Genomic DNA, 21,146 nt, shown 5'->3' with positions numbered 1-21,146 from the left:
TTCCACGTAGCCCTGCAAATGTTTTCTATTTAGATAATTTTCCAGTTTTCCTTGGAAGGCATGGATTGACCCTGCATCCAGCACACTCTCAGGCAGTGCATTCCAGATCCTAACCACTCGCTGTGTAAAAGGCTTTTCCTCCTGTGCCCCCTGGTTCTTTTGCCAATCAATTTAAATTGGTGTCCTCTGGTTCTGGATCCTTCAGCCAATGGGAACAGTTTCTCCCTATCTACTTTGTCCAGACCCCTCATGGAGGGAGACTCAAACCCACAAATAGGCACTGTAACCCCGTCAGAGAAAAGTATTGACAATCACCACATTAAAAATCCCACAGTTTGGGACTAAGCATGACATTTCTTTCAAAGAGCCAACACAGCCATGAATGGCCTCCTTTCGCGCTGCAAGTTTCTTCGATTGGGTGTACACTGCTTGAACTCTGCAATGGCGGAGGCAAAAATCGAGGCAACCCAACACAGCAGGATGGTGACAATGTTGGCAACCCATTCCCCAAGGCTGCTGAAAGGAAAAATAAAACTAAACAATAATTACTTGTTGCACAAAGTCACAATAGACAAATCTCGCCTAATTCGTGAGGCAGGGCCAAAGGAAAAGCTTTAGGTGAAACTCAAGAAAGGGGACAAAGAGATCCTAAACAGAACCACAATATTCAAAACAAACAGCAGTGGACTCCACCTAGACTCCAACCTGCACCGCAAACACAGACTGTGGTAGCTTCACTAAAACAGGAATATTAATCTGGTGAATTCTATGACGTTGGAACAATGGATTTTTCAATTTAAGCAGATTGCATGGTTTTGACAGGCAGTCGCAACATGGATAAGTTTCTTACACTCAAATCTAAGCTTGCAAGCTTCAGTCAGTCCAATAATAAAAACAACTTACATTTATATCGCACCTTTAATGTAATAAAATGTCCCAATGTGCTTAATCCCCAATTTTAATCATCCCACCATTGGCAGCCATGCCTTCAGCTGCCTCGGCCCAAAGTTCTGGAACACCCTCCCTAAACCTCTCTCCTTTTTTAAGATGATCCTTAAAACCTATTTCTTTGACCGAGCTTTTGGTCACCTGTCCTAATATCTCCTTATGTAGCAAATTTTGTCTGGTTCGCTCCTTTGAAGCACCTTGGCATGTGCTATTACATTTAAGGTACTGTACACATGCAAGTTTTAAAAATTTGTTCATTTGTGGGCGTCGCTGGCCAGGCCTAATTGCCCTTGAGAAGGTGGTGGTGAGCTGCCTTCTTGAATCAAAGCTATTGTTGTTGTCAATATTGACTGCGTGCATTAGGACTCATGGATTTGCTGAACTGCCTGCAGAGTCATCATGCATATCTTATCTTTATGCTTGGGACGCCATAAGTACCTTGAAGAGTTGAACAGAGGAGTGGCAGCCCTTGCAATTCATGAATGCAGTCATTGTGCGCAGGATCACACAAGATGTTTCAGGGCGTTGGGTTAACCTCCTCGCTTCGGGTAGCCTCCGAGAATTTTTCACACCTCCCCCTCCGTAACATCACCTGTCTTCGCCCCTGCCTCAACCGATCTGCTGCTGAAAGCTCCATCTGTGCCTTTGTTACCTCCAGAATTGACTATTCTAATACTCGCTTGGCTGAACTCCCACCTTCAATCCTCTGCTTATCCGAAACACTGCTAAGTGTATCCTAACTCCCGCCAAGTCCCACGCATCAATTACTGCTGCGCTCGTTCACCTACATTGGCTCCCGGTCCGTCAACGCCTCAATTTTAAAATTCTTATCCTCATGTTCAAATTCGCACCCCTCCCTATCTCTGTAATGTCCTGCAGCCCTACAACCCTCTGAGATCTCTGCACTCCTCCAATTCTGGCCTCTTGCGCATCCCCAATTTCCATGGCTCCACCATTGGCAGGCCTGCCTTCACCTGCATGGGCCCTAAGATCTGGAATTCCCTCCCGAAACCCCTTCGCCTCGCTACCTCTCTCTCTACCTTTAAGGTGGTCCTTAAAACCTGCCTCTTTGACCAAGCTTTTGGCCACCAGTTTTTAGCTCAGTGTCAAATTCTGTCTGATTATCTTCCTGGAAAGCAAGTTATTGTTCATAAAACCAAATTGGTAAGGTAAATGCAAGAACATTTACAGATCGCATGTAATCAGATGGCATTTTATGAGGCATCATGTGACAGACATTACTTGGTCTGATGTCATGTGGTTAGGATATCATGTGATCAAATCCTCCAGTGATGTCTCCAGCCAGAACTGTCAACCTAACTCTGAGTGGAATTAGGCTCTATATCCTTCTGGCCCTTTAACATATTAAATCCTGTGCCTCAAAAGGGTAAACATTAAGTAATTTTATTAAGAAATTAGTGAGGATACGAGGTTTAAAAATGAAAGATTCAAAAATGTTGAGGCCCTCACTTCCCAGCAAGCCAGGGGATTTGTTTGCAATGTTGTCACGTCATCCAGAAATATAATTCTTCTGGGCAGTATCAGTTTCACAGCTGCCTCCACTCAAAGTTTAGGAAAGCAATTAAACCAATTAACAAATCCTCTGTCAATTCATTCGCATTTGCGACACAGGAACACATTTCATGTTGTACCTTGGGATGAAGTGCAATTGGATTGAAAAGCTTGATTAATCCATCTCTGTGCCAGCTTGGGAAAGTTGCCTGCTGTATATGTTTGTGCATGTAGATATGTTTGTGCATGCCACCCCCCTGTGCAAACCAAGACCTCTGGGAGCACAGTACTGGGTCGCTGAATAAATCTCGAGCTGCTTTTCAATTCTTCACCAGAGTATTTGACTTTTTAGTTTTCCCAGTCTTGACAACAGAAAAGTAAGTGGTGGCAATTAATCACTGACAGCAAAAAAAACAACCCCCCACAACCACCCCCGCCCCCGCCCTGCCCTAGATCTCTCTAGGACAGTTTTATTTTTCACGTCGAGTCACTGTACTTGTTTGTACGGATTCAGTCAGAAATCCACGGGGGATTCAGTTTGAATGGCTGATAATCAGATAAAGACATCCCTTGTAATTCAAATTCTCACTCGTCTACAAACTGCACACATTGTCGGACTCCCAAGCTAGCCTTAGTTATCCTTCTTGGAAGGTGTTCCGTGCGTAGCTGGAGGCTCCCAGTACTCTGTTGTACACCTGATTTGTAAGGCAGAGATTCCACAGGAGCAGAACAAGAGGTGAGGTGAGGAGAATTCTTCCTAGTGCAGTGAGTTGTTATGATCTGGAATGCACTGCCAAAGGGCAGATTCAATCGTATCTTTCTAATGGGATTTGGATAAATACCCGAAAAGGAAAGATTTGCAGGGCTCTGGCGGAAGAGCCAGGGGGAGTGGGACTAACTGGATAGCTCTTTCAAAGAGCCGGCACAGGCACGATGGGCCGAATGGCCTCCTTCTGCTGTATAATTGGAGGAAGACAAAAGACAACAATCCACGCACAAGTACAAAAGCAAAATTCTGCAGATGATGGAAATCGCAAATAAAAACAGAAAATGCTGGAAATACTCGACAGGTCTGGCAGCAGCTGCGGAGAGAGAAACAGAGTTAACGTTTCAGGTCTGTGACCTTTCATCAGAACTCAGAAATCGGAACTGAGTTGTCACCAACCTGAAACGTTAACTCTGATGCTCTCTGCACAGACGCTGCCAGACCTGCTGAGTATTTCCAGAATTTTCTGTTTCAGTCCATGCACAAGCTTGCCCTCGTACACTTATTTTAAAGTCGAGCTTCTCACAGTGACAGGGAGTGAGGCTGGTGGGAGAATATGCAAAGCCAAAGATCACTTCGTTGGCCTAACTGAGCTACTGGAGGAGGCCATTCAGCCCTTCGAGCCTGTTCTGCAATTCAGTTGGATTGTAACTCCATCTATTCGCCTTGGTTCTATAACTTATCCATCAAAAATCTACCAATCTGTGTTTTGTATTTTCAATCGACCTCCAGCCCCAACAAATGTTTGAGTGAGAGAGTTCCATATTTCCACCACCCTTTATGTGAAGAGGTGCTTCCTGACATCATCCCCCTAGCTCTAACTTTAGTTTCTCTGTCTCTTTCTCCCCTCTCAACTCCTTTAAACGTCTTAAACACCTCAATTCGATCACCCTTAAAATGGCAGGTGGAAATAAAATAGCTTGGAGATTGTCAGCTGTGGCTCAATGGGTAGCACTCTCATCCCTGAGTCACAAGCCACTCCGGGACTTGAAAACAAAAATCTAGGCTGACACTCCAGTGCAGTACTGAGGGAGTGCTGCACCGTCCGAGGTGCCCTCTTTTGATCGAGGCCCCATCTGCTTGCTTGGGTGAATGTAAAAGATCCAGTGGCACTATTTTGAAGAGAGCAGGGGATCTTTCCTCGGCGTCCTGGCTAACATTTATCCCTCCGTCAATATCGCAAAAACAGATTTTCTGGTCATTATCACATTACTGTTTGTGGGAGCTTGCTGTGCACAGATCGGCTGCCACCTTTCATATATGACAACAGTGACTACACTTCTAAAGTACTTCATTGGCTGTAGAGCGCCTTGGGACATCCTGTGGTCGTGAAAGGCGCTATAGAAATGCACAAGTCTTTTTTTTTATTGCAGTGGTGCCATTACATTGCTGGGAGGGATTTCAATTTTCTAATTCAAATTCTCAAAACTGCCCTGGTGGGATTTCAACACTGGGATCATCAATCCAGGCCTCTAGATTCCTAAAATTCCTAAAAACAACAATAATAAAGGTTTGCATTTATATAGCACCTTTCATGACCTCAGAATGATCCAAAGCGCTTTACCACCAATGAAGTATTTATTTTTTATGCATAGCAAGCTCCCACAATCAGCAATGACATAATTACCAGATAATGATGCTGGTTGAGAGATAGAAATTGGCCAGGAACATTGGGAAGAATTTCACTATTTATCCTTGAATAGTGCTGTGGGAGCCTTTACTTCAAGGACAGACAGGAGTCATTGGAAAGATGGCACACCTGACAGTGTAGCACTCCCTCAGCATTGCGCTGGGTCTGTCAGCCTAGATTTGTGTTCTGGTCATTGTCAGGGGACTTGAACCCTCATCATTCTAACTCAAAGACAAGAAGTGCTACCCACTGAGTAATGGCTCGACAAAGAGGTGTAACCTGATCACAGCATGTGTACTTGAATATACTGAAGTGGGCTCTTAACATTCTCTGAAGTTCCACTCCACTAACAACTGTCTGAACATGGACATCCCACTATCTGAGAGAGCTGAGGGTCTGCTGTCAGTTATCAAAGTAAATATGGAAATTTGTACCTGATGGAGAATGCTGATTCTTCAAAGATTTCATCCCAAAAGCCTCTTGTGATTACCTTATATATATAAAAATATTTGACTTTTGTTCATGTTAATGTACATTGCACAATATGGAAATGTTACTGAAAAACTAAGCTCAATATACAGAGCCTTTAATGTAGGAAAACATTCCAAGGTGCCTCACAAGACAGTTATCAAATTTGACACCGAGCCATATAAGGAGACCAAAAGAGCAGAGTTGGAGGAGCGCAGACATTTGGGAGGTTGTAGGGCTGGCAAAGGTTACAGCAATGGTGTTTTTTAAATAAAATCTACTTTTAACAGGTGCGAGGAATTGGAAGTGGTAGTTAAATATAAAACAACAGTGTTACTGTCATCATTTTAAGTGTCAATCCCAGTACTGGCTCCCACTTTGCACTTCTATGTTGCCTCAGACAGCAGTCTCCCTCCTCACTTCCAAGCTGTCCCACTGCTCCCTCATAGCCCAGGCCTCCTTTGTTACTTCCAGACCTGACTATTCCAAGGCTTATGAGCATACGAATTAGGAGCAGGAGGAGGCCACTCGGCCCTTCGAGCCTGCTCCACCATTCAACAAGATCATGGCCGATTTGATTGTAACGCTGACTCCACATTCCCGCCTACCCCCGATAACCTTTCACCCCCTTGCTTATCAAGAATCTATCCACCTCTGCCTTAAAAATATTCAAAGACTCTGCTTCCCCCGCCTTTTGAGGAAGAGAGTTCCTAAGACACACAACCCTCTCCTGGCCAGCCTCGCATCTTACACCCTTTGTAAACTTAAACTCATCCAAACCTGTACTGCCCGTATCCTAACTCACGCCAAGTCCTGTTCACCCAGCATTCCCTGTGCTTGCTGACCTTCGTTGACTCCCAGTCTGGCAACGCCTCAATTTGAAAGTTCTCATCCTTCTTTCGAAAGCCCTCCAAGGCCCTGCCCTCCCTATCTTTGTAACCTCCTTCAGCTTCACAACCCTCCAATGTACTCGGCCTCCTCCAATTATGGTCTCCTGTGCATCCCCGATTTTAATTGCTCCACCTTTGGCGGCCGTGCTTTCAGCTGCCGAGACTCTAAGCTCTGGAATTCCCTTCCTAAACCTCTTCACCTCTCTCTCCTCCTCTTAAAGACACTCCTTAAAACCTACCTCTTTGACCAAGTTTCTGGTCACCTGTCCTAATATCTCCTTATGTGGCTCGAGGTCAAATTTTGTCTCGGATAATCTGCCCCTGTGTAGAGCCTTGGGACGTTTTATTACATTCAAGATAAATTCAAGTTTTTGTTGCTCCCCCTTGGCCACACACTCCCTTTCCGGAGAACAGACTTAGCCATCCTTGTGAACAGCTTGTACTGATTTACACATCTCTATTCCAGAGGTCACAAGGACAGAGAGTTTGGAATGTTATACTGTCATTCAGGATGGACTGCTAAGATTTAGATGTTTTGGTAAATGTACATCATCAGGTCATATCATAAGATAGCATTTAACCCAAAACAGTATATCATAGAACCATAGAAGGAGGTTATTCGGCCCATTGTGTCTGTGCCGTCTCTTTGAATGAGCTATCCAATCAGCCCCACTCCTCCTGGTTTTTTCCCCATAGCCCTGCAATTCTTTTTTCACCTTCAATCCAATTCCCTCTTGAAAGTTACTATTGAATCTGCTTCCACCGCCCTTTCAGGCAGCGCATTCCAGATCACAACTAGTTGCATTTTAAAAGATAAATGCCCCATCATCTCCTCCTCTGGTACTGTTGCCAATTACCTTAAATCTGTACCCACTGTTACCGACACTCCTGCCAGTAGAAACAGTTTCTCCTTATTTACTATCTCAAAGCCATTTATGATTTTGAACACCTCTATTAAATTTCCCCTTGTTCCCGATGGTGGGGGAGTCCAGAACCAGGGGTCATAGTCTAAGGATGCGGGGTAAATCTTTCAGGAATGAGATGAGGAGAAATTTCTTCACCCAGAGGGTGGTGAGCCTGTGGAATTCGCTACCACAGAAAGCAGTTGAGGCCAAAACATTATATGTTTTCAAGAAGGAGTTAAATATAGTTGTTGGGTCTAAAGGGATCAAAGGATATGTGGGGAAAGTGGGAACAGGCTACTGAGTTGGATGATCAGCCATGATCATAATGAATGGCGAAGCAGGCTCGAAGGGCCGAATGGCCTACTCCTGCTCCTATTTTCTATGTTTCGCCATTTCTATGTTTCTACTCTAAAGGAGAACAAGCCAGCTTCTCTAGAGTACAGAAATTAATTTTTTTTCAAAAAAAGGTAATTCCCTGAGTACGTACGTCAGCCAAGAGCGACGTCTCAATTCATTCCATCTTCGCTGCCTCCGGAGAATACTTGGCATCAGGTGGCAGGACCGTATCTCCAACACAGAAGTCCTCGAGGCGGCCAACATCCCCAGCTTATACACACTACTGAGTCAGTGGCGCTTGAGATGGCTTGGCCATGTGAGCCGCATGGAAGATGGCAGGATCCCCAAAGACACATTGTACAGCGAGCTCGCCACTGGTATCAGACCCATCGGCCGTCCATATCTCCGCTTTAAAGACATCTGTAAACGTGACATGAAATCCTGTGACATTGATCACAAGTCGTGGGAGTCAGTTGCCAGCGTTCGCCAGAGCTGGCGGACAGCCATAAAGGCGGGGCTAAAGTGTGGTGAGTCGAAGAGCCTTAGCAGTTGGCAGGAAAAAAGACAAAGGCACAAGGGGAGAACCAACTGTGTAACAGCCCCGACAAACAAATTTTTCTGCAGCACCTGTGGAAGAGCCTGTCACTCTAGAATTGGCCTTTATAGCCACTCCAGGCACTGCTCCACACACCACTTACCACCTCCAGGCGCTTACCCATTGTCTCTCGAGACAAGGAGGCCAAAGAGAGAGAGTTATAGAGTTATACAGCACAGAAACATGCCCTTCGGCCCATTGTGTCTGTGCCAGCCATCAAGCACCTAACTATTCTAGTCCAGCACTCTCTCCACTTCCAGCACTTAGCCCATAGCCTTGTATGCAATGGCGTTTCAAGTGCTCATCTAAATACTTCTTAAATGTTGTGAGGGTTCTTGTCTCTACCACCCCTTCAGGCAGTGTGTTCCAGATTCCAACCACCCACTGGGTGAAAAAACCTTTCCTCAAATCCCCTCTAAGCCTCCTGCCCCTTACCTTAAATCTATGCCCCCTGGTTATTGACCCCTCCACTAAGGGAAAAAGTCTTTCCCTATCTATTTACGAATGAGAAGGGGTGTATTACTGAAGAGGATGGTGTGAAACAGACTGGTAAGCTCGAGGAAGTGCTCGTTAGGAGGGAAGATGTGTTGGGGTTTTTGAATAACTTGAAGATAGACAAGTCTCCCGGGCCTGACGGGGTATATCCAAGGATGTTATGGGAAGCAAGGGATGAAATTGCAGAGCCGCTGGCAATGATCTTTTCATCTTCTCTGCTGACGGGGGTGGTACCAGGTGATTGGAGGGTGGCAAATGTTGTGCCCCTGTTCAAGAAAGGGAATAGGAACAACCCTGGGAATTACAGGCCAGTTAGTCTTACTTCGGTGGTAGGCAAGTTGATGGAAAAGGTGCTGAGGGATAGGATTTCTGAGCATCTGGAAAGACACTGCTTGATTCGGGACAGTCAGCATGGTTTTGTGAGGGGTAGGTCTTGCCTCACAAGCCTGATTGAATTCTTTGAGCAGGTGACCAAGCAAGTGGATGAGGGTAAACCAGTGGATGTGGTGTACATGGATTTTAGTAAGGCATTTGATAAGGTCCCCCATGGTAGACTTATGGAGAAAGTCAGGAGGCATGGGATAGTGGGGAATGTGGCCAGTTGGATTAAGAATTGGCTAACTGATAGAAGGCAGAGAGTGGTCTTAGATGGTAAATACTCAGCCTGGAGCCCAGTTACCAGTGGCGTGCCGCAGGGATCAGTTCTGGGTCCTCTCCTGTTTGTGATTTTTATTAACGACTTGGATGAGGAAGTCGAAGGGTGGGTCAGTAAATTTGCAGATGATACAAAGGTTGGTGGAGTTGTGGATACCGAGGAGGGCTATTGTCGTCTGCAGGGGGACTTGGATAGGTTGCAGTGCTGGGCTGAAAAGTGGCAGATGGAGTTTAACCCTGAAAAGTGTGAGGTCGTCCATTTTGGAAGGACAAACATGAATGCAAAATACTGGGTTAACGGTAGGGTTCTTGGGCATGTGGAGGAGCAGAGAGACCTTGGGGTCTATGTGCATAGATCATTGAAAGTTGCAACTCAAGTGGATAGGGCTGTGAAGAAGGCATATGGGGTGTTAGCGTTCATTAGCAGAGGGATTGAATTTAAGAGCCGTGAGGTGATGATGCAGCTGTACAGGACCTTGGTAAGGCCTCATTTGGAGTACTGTGTGCAGTTCTGGTCGCCTCATTTTAGGAAGGATGTGGAAGCCTTGGAGAGGGTGCAGAGGAGATTTACCAGGATGTTGCCTGGAATGGAGAATAAGTCTTACGAGGAAAGGCTGAACATTCTAGGCCTCTTCTCATTAGAAAGGAGAAGGATGAGGGGTGACATGATAGAGGTTTATAAGATGATCAGGGGAATAGATAGGGTAGACAGTCAGAAACTTTTTCCCCGGGTGGAGCAAAGCGTTACAAGGGGTCATAAATTTAAGGTGAAGGGTGGGAGATATAAGGGGGATGTCAGGGGAAGGTTCTTTACCCAGAGAGTGGTCGAGGCATGGAATGCCTTGCCCGGGGAAGTTGTTGAGTCAGAAACTTTAGGGACTTTCAAAAGGCTTTTGGATAGGTATATGGATAAAGGAGAATGATGGGGTATAGATTGAATTGTCCTTGACAGAGGACAAAGGATCGGCACAACATTGTGGGCCGAAGGGCCTGTTTTGTGCTGTATGTTCTATGTTTCTATGTTCTATCTAACCTATCAATGACCCTCATAATTTTGTATACCTCAATCATGACCCCCCTCATCCTTCACTGTTCTAAGGAAAACAACCCTAGCCTTTTCAGTCTCTCTTCATAGCTGAAATGCTCCAGCACAGGCAACATCCTGGTGAATCTCCTCTGCACCCTCTCCAGTGCAATCGCATCCTTCCTATAGTGCGGTGACCAGAACTGTACACAGTACTCCAGCTGTGGCCTAACTAGCGTTTTATACAGTTCCATCATCACCTCCCTGCTCTTATATTCTATATCTCGGCTAATAAAGGCCAGTATCCCATATGCCTTCCTAACCACCTTATCAAGCTGTGCTGCTGCCTTCAGTGATCTATGGGCAAGTACACCAAGGTCCCTCTGACCCTCTGTACTTCCTAGGGTTCTACTATCCATTGTATATTCCCTTGCCTTGTTCGTCCTCCCAAAATGCATCACCTCACACTGCTCAGGATTAAATTCTGTTTGTCACTGCTCCGCCCACTTTACCAGCCCATATATATCATCCTGTAATCTAAGGCTTTCCTCCTCATTATTTGTGACATCACCAATTTTCGTGTCATCTGTGAACTTACTGATCATACCTCCTATATTCATGTCTAAATCATTAATGTACACTACAAACAGCAAGGGTCCCAGTACCGATCCCTGCGGTACACCACTGGGCACAGGCTTCCACTCGCAAAAACAACCCTCGACCATTACCCTCTGTTTCCTGCCACTAAGCCAATTTTGGATCCAATTTGCCAAATTGCCCTGGATCCCATGGGCTCTTACCTTCTTAACCAATCTCCCATGCGGGACCTTATCAAAAGCCTTACTGAAATCCATGTATACTACATCAACTGCAATACCCTCATCTGGTAGCCTCTCTATACTTTGGACAGGGTTTTCCATTTGGGTTGGGTGCCCCACTTTGGGATCAAATCCTGGTCCCGCCCCCTCACCATGCTGGCAACAGTTGGCCGACACAATTTCCGAGGGATTGGTCAATTCGTGGCCAGAGGGCATGCTCGCCATCCAATTAAGGATGGTGGGTGGGCTCTTGAAGCTGAAGGCCCAATAGGAGGCGCTCCAGCACTGAAGGAGCCGCAGCCTGCCATTGCAGGTATAGGAAAGAGAGGGCAGCGCCATCTAGAGGGAGGGGAAACACCTCCACAGGGCAGCCTGTGGCCACAGCTGTGACCATATAGGTGTGGCAGCTGTAAGGGAGCAGGTCCTCAGATTGACCCTGGAACACTGTGTGCCCCCCCACCCCCCTCCCCACCCCCGAATGGCCTGAATTAGCCTCTTAATCAGGCGGGTAGGCATTCCATATCCGACCAGGGAAATGGCCGGGAGTTGGGACTGCGGCAGGAAACCGGCATGCCGGCTGGCAGCGGGAAATTCAACCTCCATTCCCACCCCCATATTGGCAATAGAATCCAGCCCTTTATATGCAATTAGGCACAATGGGAAAGATTTCTATTGGCTAAAAATGGTTAGGGTTCTATATCTGTAACCAGCACAGTCCCACCAGGGTCAGTTGTAAAGCCACAATACTCATGTGGTCATGACTCTCTCTTGAGGTGTGATTCCAGAGCAAAGCTATCTGTTCATTCCATTTGACACACTTCTGTGTTGCTTGGAGAATTAGATTCTGCATAAGGCAGACTGGCGAGAGCTGGACCAATCATCGAAGACAAAATTTAAGAAAGTAACCTGTTCAAGAAGCAAAGCTGGAATAAAATTATCCAGCTTTTTGGAAAATATTTCCCAGCATTAACATTGAATTACATAGTAAGTACAGTCCAAAAATCAGCCCATTGCAACAGTGACTACACTTAAAGTATTTAATTGCTTGTCAAGTTTGTTGGGAGGTGGTGGCACAGTGATAATGTCACTATGCTTATAATTTAGAGACCTATGCTAATATCCTGGGGACATGGGTTCAAATCCCACCAGAGCAACTGGTGGAATTTAAGTTCAGTTTATGAAGAAATTCAATTAAATAAAATCTTGAATTAACAGCTCAGCTCAATAATGGTGCCATGAAACTATCATCAATTGTCATAAATCCCCATTTGGTTTGCTAAAATCCTTGAGGGAAGGAAATCTGCTGTCCTTAGCTGGTCTGGCCTACGTGTGACTCCAGACCCACAGCAATGTAATAAAAGCAAAATACTGCAGATTCTGGAAATCTAAAATAAAAAGTGCTGGAAATACTCAGAAGGTCTGGCAGCATCTATGGAGAGAGAAGTAAAGTTAGCATTTCAGATCGGTGACCCTTCATCAGAACTGAGCTGAAGCATTAACTCTGCTTCTCTCTCCACAGATGCTGCCAGACCTGCTGAGTATTTTTCAGCACTTTTTGTTTTTAATCCCACAGCAATGTAGTTGACTCTTAACTGCCCTCTGAAATGACCTAGCAAGCCACTCAGTTGTCATGGGCAATTAAGGATGGGCAACAAATGCTGGCCTTGCCAGTGACGCCCACATCCTATGAAAGAATATTTTTTTTAAAGTTCTGTGGTCGTGAAAGGCACTATTTAAATGTCAGTCCTTTTTGAAATTATTTGAAATGAACAGACACTGCTGTGAATTAAAATCATGCATTCTTAAATTGCATATTTATAAGGGAATGATTTCCAAACAGACTAAGGATATATAAGGTATAATGTATAATTACAGGGAGTCTGTGACTCAACTACCCTTTCAGGCAGTGAGTTCCAGATCCCCACCACCCTCTGGGTGAAATTTTTTTTCCTCATCTCCCCTCTAATCTTTCTACCAGTCACTTTAAATCTATGCCCCCTTGTTACTGATTTCTCTGCTAAGGTAAATAGGCCCTTCACCTCCACTCTATCCAGGCCCCTCACAATTTTGTACATTTCAATCAGATCTCAGCCTTCTCTGTCTATCCCAGCCTATCCAATCCTTCCTCATAGCTGCATTTTTCCAGTCCTGGCAATATCCTCGTAAATCTCCTCTGTACCCTCTCGAGGTGCAATTACATCCTTCCTGTAATGAGGTGACCAGAACTGCACACAGTACTCAAGTTGTGGCCTAACCAATGAGTTATACAGTTCCAGCATAACCTCCCTGCTCTTGTATTCTATACCTGGATTAATAAAGGAAAGGATTCTCAGTCCTAAATGGTTGACCCCTTATCCTAAGACTGTGATGCCTCGTCCTCTCCAGTCAGAGGAAACATCCTCTCAACATCTATCCTGTCAAACCCTCTAAGAATTTTATATGTTTCAATGCACTCTCATTCCTTGAGAGTACAGGCCCATTCTACACAATCTCTCCTTGTAAGACAGCCCTCTCATCCCAGGAATCACTCTTGAGAACTGCTGTTGCACCCCCCCACCACGAAGGCAAATTTATCTTTCCTTAGGTAAGGAGACCAAAACTATACACAGATACACAGTACTCCAGGTGTGGTCTTACCATTACCCTGTATAATTGTAGCGAGACTCCCTTGCTCTTATACTCCAATCCCCTTTGCAACAAAGGCTAACATACCACTTGCTTTCCTAATTGCCTACTGTACCTCCTATGTAAATATAACATCAATTTCAAACTGTGAGCACTGGATGGGAGGGGGGGGAGGGGCTTGGGGGGAGGTGAAAACTGGTTGCTCTTCAGATCTAGACCTGATATGCCAAAATGGGAACTTTTCATGAGAATTTGCAATAAGGCACCAATTACTGTTTAAAACTGTTTGAATTAACACAAAGCTCAAACAGCGGAGGTTCCTGCCTTTGCAGAAAGTTTGTGTCGTATTTGCTTTGGCTGTGATCCAGAGTTACCTTTATTGTCATTCCTTTGGTGTTTGGTAATGTCTCTTGCCTTATATACAGTGTTGTCGTCTCTCTTTAATTCCCTTCCTGTCTCCCCGGAACAAAGCAATGCTCTGTGGATTTCTAATGGAAGTGGCTTTGGTGAGTGGAGAGCAGGCTTCTTCTGATCCTGTTTGGAATAGTTTATCCTCGTTCCTGAGATAAAAATGGATTATTTGAGTAGTCAAACACACCAAGTGAGAGTGGCTGATCCTGTTGATTGGTTTACGCCAGATGTTAAGGCTGGGGGCACAGCAGCTCAGTCAGAGTAACAAGCTCGCACACACACATCACAGATGATCCTTTCTCTCTCTCTCTCTCCACCCCCCTGCTCCTAGTGTACAGCCACTGTTCTCCCATTTCCAGAGATTCCAAGACTGAGGCAGACACAGAGGGAAAACAGTGAAATGGGGAAAGACTTCAGGCTCCAATTTCTTGTGAAAAGGACAAGTTCATCCCCGCAAAATCTGCACAGCTCTTCGTGTGACTGCGGAAGTACAGAGGAGAGACACAGTTCCTGTGAGTATTTGCACTTTTAAGAGAAAAAAAAACAGCTTATCTTGCTTCCAATGTTTCTTTTTGTGATGCAAAAACTGGGAATATACAAAAAGACTTCTGAGTACATTAGGAGCATTTGGGGAGTTTCTGCAAACGTGTGGGGGTCTGCTCTTTATTTGACAGAATGTCTCACTGCTAGACTGGAACACTTGACAGTAGGAATCCAACAGGAAAACTGGAGGTGACAGAGTGCCTCAGGGCTTCTCCTGTCTAAAACGAACACATTGCAGTGCAGTTGTAAGGTATTTTTCACCTGTTTGTGCATGTCTCTCCTCCCTTGCTTAAGTTTAGGGAACGTCTCTAAAGTGGGGGGGGGGGCGAAAGAGAGTAAATGCTGAACAACAGACTTTTTAACAAGGCAAAAACTAAAATGAGGGCGGGGGGCAACATTTTCCTGAGATGATGTCGGCTGGTGATTAGAAGAAAAGCTGAATTGTAGAAGGAGAGAGCTCACGGTGACCTTGCCAGATGTGTTGAGTGCTTCCAGCTAGTGCTGTCTCGAATTAGCCAAGTGTAACTCCCAAGTAAAAAGATGTCAGAAGTTATACTCATGTAATGTAATCTCCCAGGGCAATGCTATTTGAACATTTAATGGTATTTTGGAAATCTTTATGCGTTGTCATCTGTCTCGGTATAATGTATAACATGTCTTTCGAGAAAGTAATGATTAATCCTCAACAGGAGAAATACAGCACCAGGGCGAAACATCCCTGGTTGCCCCTGGGTAATGCTAACATGTTGTCTTTATTTGGTTTGGACTTGCAAATTGCTTGTTTCTATTATGTAACTGAAAAGGTCCCTCCTATCGTACTGCAGGGAAGGCTGAGAATCTGGCTCTGCCAAAATATCTCTGTAACCTTCTCCACAACCCCACCCGAGATCTCTAAGCTCCTCCAAATTCTGGCCTCTTACACATCCCCGATTTTAATTTCTTCACCATTGGCGGCCGTGCATTCAGCTGCCTGGGCCTCGAGCTTTGGAATTCCCTCCATAAACCTCTCCATCTCTGTCTCCTCCTTAAAACTAACCTTTTGGACCAAGTTTTTGGTCACCTATCCTAATATCTCATGATGTGACTCAATGTTAAATTTTGCTTGATAACTGCTCCTGTGGAGTACCTTGGGACATTTTACTGCATTAAAGGTGCTATTTAAATGTAAATTGTAGGCTGTGATGCAGCTTTGATGGACCTGGCTGAATTGAATTGAAACAATCCATGCCTTGATACCTCAAATACTTAAGGAGCAAGTGGAAAATGAAGTCGGGCAGAGAGGTCCATGATATTGATGGTGAAGGAAGGGAGTATTCACTATCATCAATGGCACTCAATTTGGAGGATGATGATTCTGAGGGGAACTAATAATAATGGCTGATGTTTTGCAGGGCAACCAGTGTTAGCAGTAAAGATCACAGTTGAATATCAGGGTACTTATAGCTGTATTCTTGAATGTATTTAGTGTGTTTTGTTGATTGGGATATTTCTAGACTTCTAGAGTAAGGGACCTAACAGAGGTATTTAATATTATGAAATGATTCAATGGGGTAGATGTAGAGAAGATATTTGGACTTGCAGCAAGACAAGAACCCAGAGGGCAATGAATATGACACAGTCACCAATAAATCCAATAGGGAATTCAGGAGAAACCTTTTTACCCAGACAGTGGTGAGAATCTGGAACTCGCTACCTCAGGGAGTAGTTGAGGAGAATAGTATAGATACATTTAAGGGGAAACTAGACGATGGAGTGGAAAGGGGTTTATTCTCCAACGCTAGGTCTGATATGTTAAAATTAGAACGTTTATGAGAATTTAATGAGACACTGGCAAAGACCAGTTGGGTTGACTGGCCTGCTTCTCTGCTGTAATTGCTATGCAATGCAAGGATTGGTTTATTTTTAATGTTCTATGGAAACTAGTTTATCAATTATCACTATCATTATAAATAAAAGGTCAAATGGCCTTTCTCAATGAAAATGGCAGGGTCTAGGATTTCTCAAACACTCAACGCCAGGGGTGGGCAGACAGGTCCTTTAGCAAAAGCTTATGGAGCAGCCAGTCAAGTGAATATGCGAATGAGAAGAGCATGGCCAATTGTTTTTTTTAATTATTTATTCGTGGGATGTGGGCATCACTGGCTAGGCCAGCATTTGTTGCCCATCCCTGATTGCCCTTGAGATGCTGGTGGTGAGCTGCCTTTTTGAACTGCTGCAGTCCATGTGGGGTAGGTACACCCACAGTGCTGTTAGGAAGGGAGTTCCAGGATTTTGACCCAGTGACAGTGAAGGAACGGTTCCAAGTCAGGATGGTGTGTGACTTGGAGGGGAACTTGCAGGTGTTGGTGTTCCCATGCATCTGCTGCCCTTGTCCTTCTAGTTGGTAGAGGTCGCAGGTTTGAAAGGTGCTGCCCAAGGAGCCTTGGTGAGTTGCTGCAGTGCATCTTGTAGATGGTGCACACTGCTGCCACTGTGCATCAGTGGTGGAGGGAGTGAATGGGGTGGCAATCAAGTGGGCTGCTTTGTTCTAGATGGAGTTGAGCATCTTGAGTGTTGTTGGAGCTGCACCATCCAGGCAAGTGGAGAGTATTCCATCACGCTCCTGACTTATGCCTTGTAGATGGTGGACAGGCTTTGGGAAGTCAGGAGGTGAGTCACTCGCTGCAGAATTCCCAGCCTTTGACCTACTTTTGTAGCCCAGCATTTGTGTGGCTGGTCCAGTTCAGTTTCTGGTCAATGGTAATTCCCAGGATGTTGATAGTGGGGAATTTAGTGAATGTCAAGGGGAGATGGTTAGATTTCCTCTTGTTGGAGATGGTCATTGCCTGGCACTTGTATGGCGCAAATGTTTCTTGCCATTTATCAGCCCAAACCTTGATGTTGTCTGGGTCTTGTTGCATATGGACATGAGCTGCTCTAGTATCTAAGGAGTCGCGAATGGTGCTGAACGTTGTGCAATCATCAGTGAACATCCCCACTTCTGACCTTATGATGGAGGGAAGGTCATTGATGAAGCAGCTGAAGATGGTTGGTCCTAGCACTGTACCCTGAGCAACTCTTGCATTGATGTCCTGGGACTGAGATTATTAACCTCCAACAACCACAATCATCTTCCTTTGTGCTAGGTATGACTCCAACCAGTGGAGAGTTTTCCCCTGATTCCTATTGACTCCAGTTTTGCTAGGGCTCCTTGATACCATACTTGGTCAAATGCTGCCTTGATGTCACTCTCATCTCACCTTGCCTTTGTCATTCAACTCTTTTGTCCATGCTTGGACCAAGGTTGTAATGAGGTCAGGTGCTGAGTGGCCCTGGCAGAACCCAGACTGAGCATCACTGAGCAGGTTATTGCTGAGCAAGAGCCGCTTGATAGCACTGTCAATGACCCCCTTCCATCACTTGGACCCACCACCCCTACCCTACCCCAACAAGTGCAGGATCTACAGCAGAGTTGAAGGGAGTTTGCGAGGGAGAAAAATAAAGAAGAAAATAAAAACCTTAAATTCTGGCAATACACAGCATCTGTAAAGAGAACAAAGTGGTTAATGAGCTAATGCTCTGTTGTGTAGTCATTCTGTGACAAAGGGTAGACAAACAAAATATTTTGCCTGCATTTTCTGTTCACAGATCAAATATTTCCTGATATTCTTTAACATTTTTCTCTTTAGAAAGTTTCAGAGAGTTTTAAAGTGAGAGGTTGGAACAGACATGATCAGACCTCTTGAGTGATATACCACAAAATTCAGTAGAAGGTAGGACATGAACATATTGTGAAGGCAGCAGGAATGTGGACAACAGGAATACAAACTCAAAATATAGCAAATAACGGGGAAGAAAATATTTGAGGCCAATAAGAGACCAAGTTTGTGTCACTGTGGGAGAAGCAATGAGTTTTAAAGGGAGTGTCTCTAAAGAACATCGTAGTAGAAAAAGGAAAAGCAAAATATTGCAAATGCCAGAAATCTGAAATAAAAACAGAAAATGTTGGAAATACTCAGCAGGTCTGGAAGAATCTGTGGAGAGAGAAACAGAGTTAATGGACTGAAATTCCTGAGAATGTTGGGAACCCGATGTCAGGACAATTTCCAGGTCCCGACACCACTCAAGGTCATTGCACGACACCTGGCTGAATTTTGAGGGAAGGCAACACATTAGTAGGTCGCCTCCGCATTTGCCATCAAATTAGGGATGAAGGGCACGTTCAAGAGGCACGAGTTAGAAGCAGCGGGCCCCATTTCCAGAGACAGCCTCAATTGCAGCCACATCAGCTGCAAAATTTCCCTGCCACCTTACAGTGACCTAGTGGACTGACTCCTACTCCAAAAAACCCCCTTCATTATCTGATAGCTCTGCTTCCACTGTGGCAAGTGGCAATGCATGAGCTACTCTTTGCTGATTCCACCTTTTATAAAAATGATTCAATGGCTGTCACTTTAGCCAATGACTTCGCGCTGGGCAGCCACCTCATCTGCTTTGCTGACATGGTGCTGACACAGCGTGGGGCCTGTGCGCCCCTGACAAAATTGCACCTCTGTAGAAAAATAGTTCTTACTTGCCCGCTTAATTGCCTTAGTTGCCTGCAGTTTCCAGAACCAGGGGTCATAGTCTAAGGATATGGGGTAAAGCTTTCTGGACTGAGATGAGGAGAAATTTCTTCACCCAGAGAGTGGTGAGCCTATGGAATTCGCTACTACAGAAAGCAGTTGAGGCCAAAACATTGTATGTTTTCAAAAAGGAGTGAGATATAACTCTTGGGTCTAAAGGGATCAAAGGATATGGGGCGAAAGCCAGAACAGGCTATTGAGTTGGATGATCAGCCATGATCATAATGAATGGGGGAGCAGGCTCGAAGGGCCAAATGGCCTACTCCTGCTCCTATTTTCTATGTTTCTACGTTTCCGGGTGGGTGGCCATCATTCCCAAGAAGCTACCTCTGGGAAAATCACACAGAGGCAACAACACGCCGGGCAATGGGTACACCATCCTCTTGCTCGAAATTCAGCCCAATATTTCAGATCTATGATTCTGACGAGAGGTATTGACCTGAAACGTTAACTCTGTTTCTCTATTCACAGATACTGTGCCGACCTGCAGAGTATTTTCTGTTCATGTTATAGTAGAGAAAGGAACGCTCAAACAGTGCTGACACTGAGATACAGCTTGAAGTAGAGAGAACAAAACATCCAGATTATAAACAGGAGCGACTATTAGAAGGAAGTGTCCTGTACACAATCGAGAAAATATAAAAGGAGCACTGGCTTTGTGAAAATAAATTTGTAACTTTTCTTGTTTAGTTGAAGAATGGAAAAAAAAAGAACGGGCACGCATATTTTTACCAGAAACAGGTCCTGTTCAAGTGAAGTTGTTTTGATATAATTTACAAAGTTGTATCCTTATTGTTTTTGTAACTGAAAAGTGATTAACTAAATACATTCTCATGAAAATGATGTCACTTTAAGCAAAGAGACTGTAACAAATTAACTGTTGTCCAGCAATTTTAAAATTCTCATCCTTGTTTTCAAATCCCTCCATGGCCTCGCCCTCCCTATCTCTGTAATCTCCTCCAGCCCCACAACCCTTCGAGATCTCTGCGCTCCTCCAATTCTGGCCTCTTGTGCATCCCTGATTTTAATCACTCCCCCATTGGTGGCCGTGCCTTCAGTTGCCTGGGCCCTAAGCACGGTTTTCCCTTCCTCAACTTCGCCGCTTCTCTCTCCTCCTTTAAGATGCCACCTCTTTGACTAAACCTTTGGACATCTGTCCTAATATCTCCTTATGTGGCTCAGCGTCAAATTTTATTGGATAATACTCCTGCGAAGCACTTTGGGGGGGCTTTACTACATTAAAGGTACTGAGACTCACTGGCAGCAATGGTGGTGATGGACCTGGGTAGAGAATGAATGCAATGACCAAGTAGTTAAAAGTGGGGAAGCGAGCCTCCAGCAAAATCACCAATAGCAAAAGCAACATCTGCAAAACAGCTATAGTGATGTCCCATCCAAGGTAGGAGCCGATTGGTGAGTAGTTAAGTGTTTCTAGTTAACAGTATAGAAAGTGAAGGCATGGCAGGGCACCTCAGACCCGTGGAAGGAAGTGTCGCCAGCTAGAGCAGCTCGAGTTCTGGGTTTCAAAGCTTAAGCAGCAGCTGGAGCCACTACGGTTGCAAGTTTCATGGATAGCACATTTCTGGATGTGGTCACCCCACAGCTTAAGATAGAGCAGGCAGACAGGGAATGGTTGACTGCCAGGCAGTCAAGGAAGACCAGGCAGGTAGTGCAGGAGACCCTGGAGTGCATTTCTCTCTCCAACTGGTATTCCGTTCTGGGGAGTGTAGGCAGACCCAAGTCCATGGCACTACAGATGGCTTAGCTGCACAGTAGGGCAGGAAAAAGTTTGGAAGACCAATAGTGATGGTGGATTCGATAGTGAGGGAACAGATAGGTGCTTATGTGGCTGTAGACGTGATGCCAGGGTATGTAACCTCCTTGGGTCCAGGTTCAATGATGTCACTGAACGGCTAAAGGAC

General features: G+C 45.0%; 1 protein-coding gene across 5 annotated transcripts in view; it reads left to right on the top strand.

Moving 5' to 3' along the window:
* Positions 1-21,146, top strand: part of LOC137369736 (carbohydrate sulfotransferase 9-like) — a 165,387-nt gene that overhangs the window by 44,827 nt on the left and 99,414 nt on the right. For 2 of the 5 annotated variants that reach the window (XM_068031125.1, XM_068031121.1), the window contains exon 2: positions 14,409-14,589. In XM_068031125.1, the coding sequence (XP_067887226.1) occupies positions 14,478-14,589 (112 nt within the window). In that variant the 5' untranslated portion in view covers positions 14,409-14,477. Of the gene's footprint in view, positions 1-14,132; positions 14,173-14,408; positions 14,590-21,146 lie in introns of those variants that run through there. The other 3 variants (XM_068031123.1, XM_068031126.1, XM_068031124.1) reach the window with 3 other exon arrangements.

The sequence above is a fragment of the Heterodontus francisci genome, chromosome 5 (genome assembly GCF_036365525.1).
Source record: "Heterodontus francisci isolate sHetFra1 chromosome 5, sHetFra1.hap1, whole genome shotgun sequence".
In the NCBI taxonomy this organism is placed as follows: Eukaryota; Metazoa; Chordata; class Chondrichthyes; order Heterodontiformes; family Heterodontidae; genus Heterodontus; species Heterodontus francisci.
This window is presented reverse-complemented; position numbering and strand designations above follow the sequence as displayed.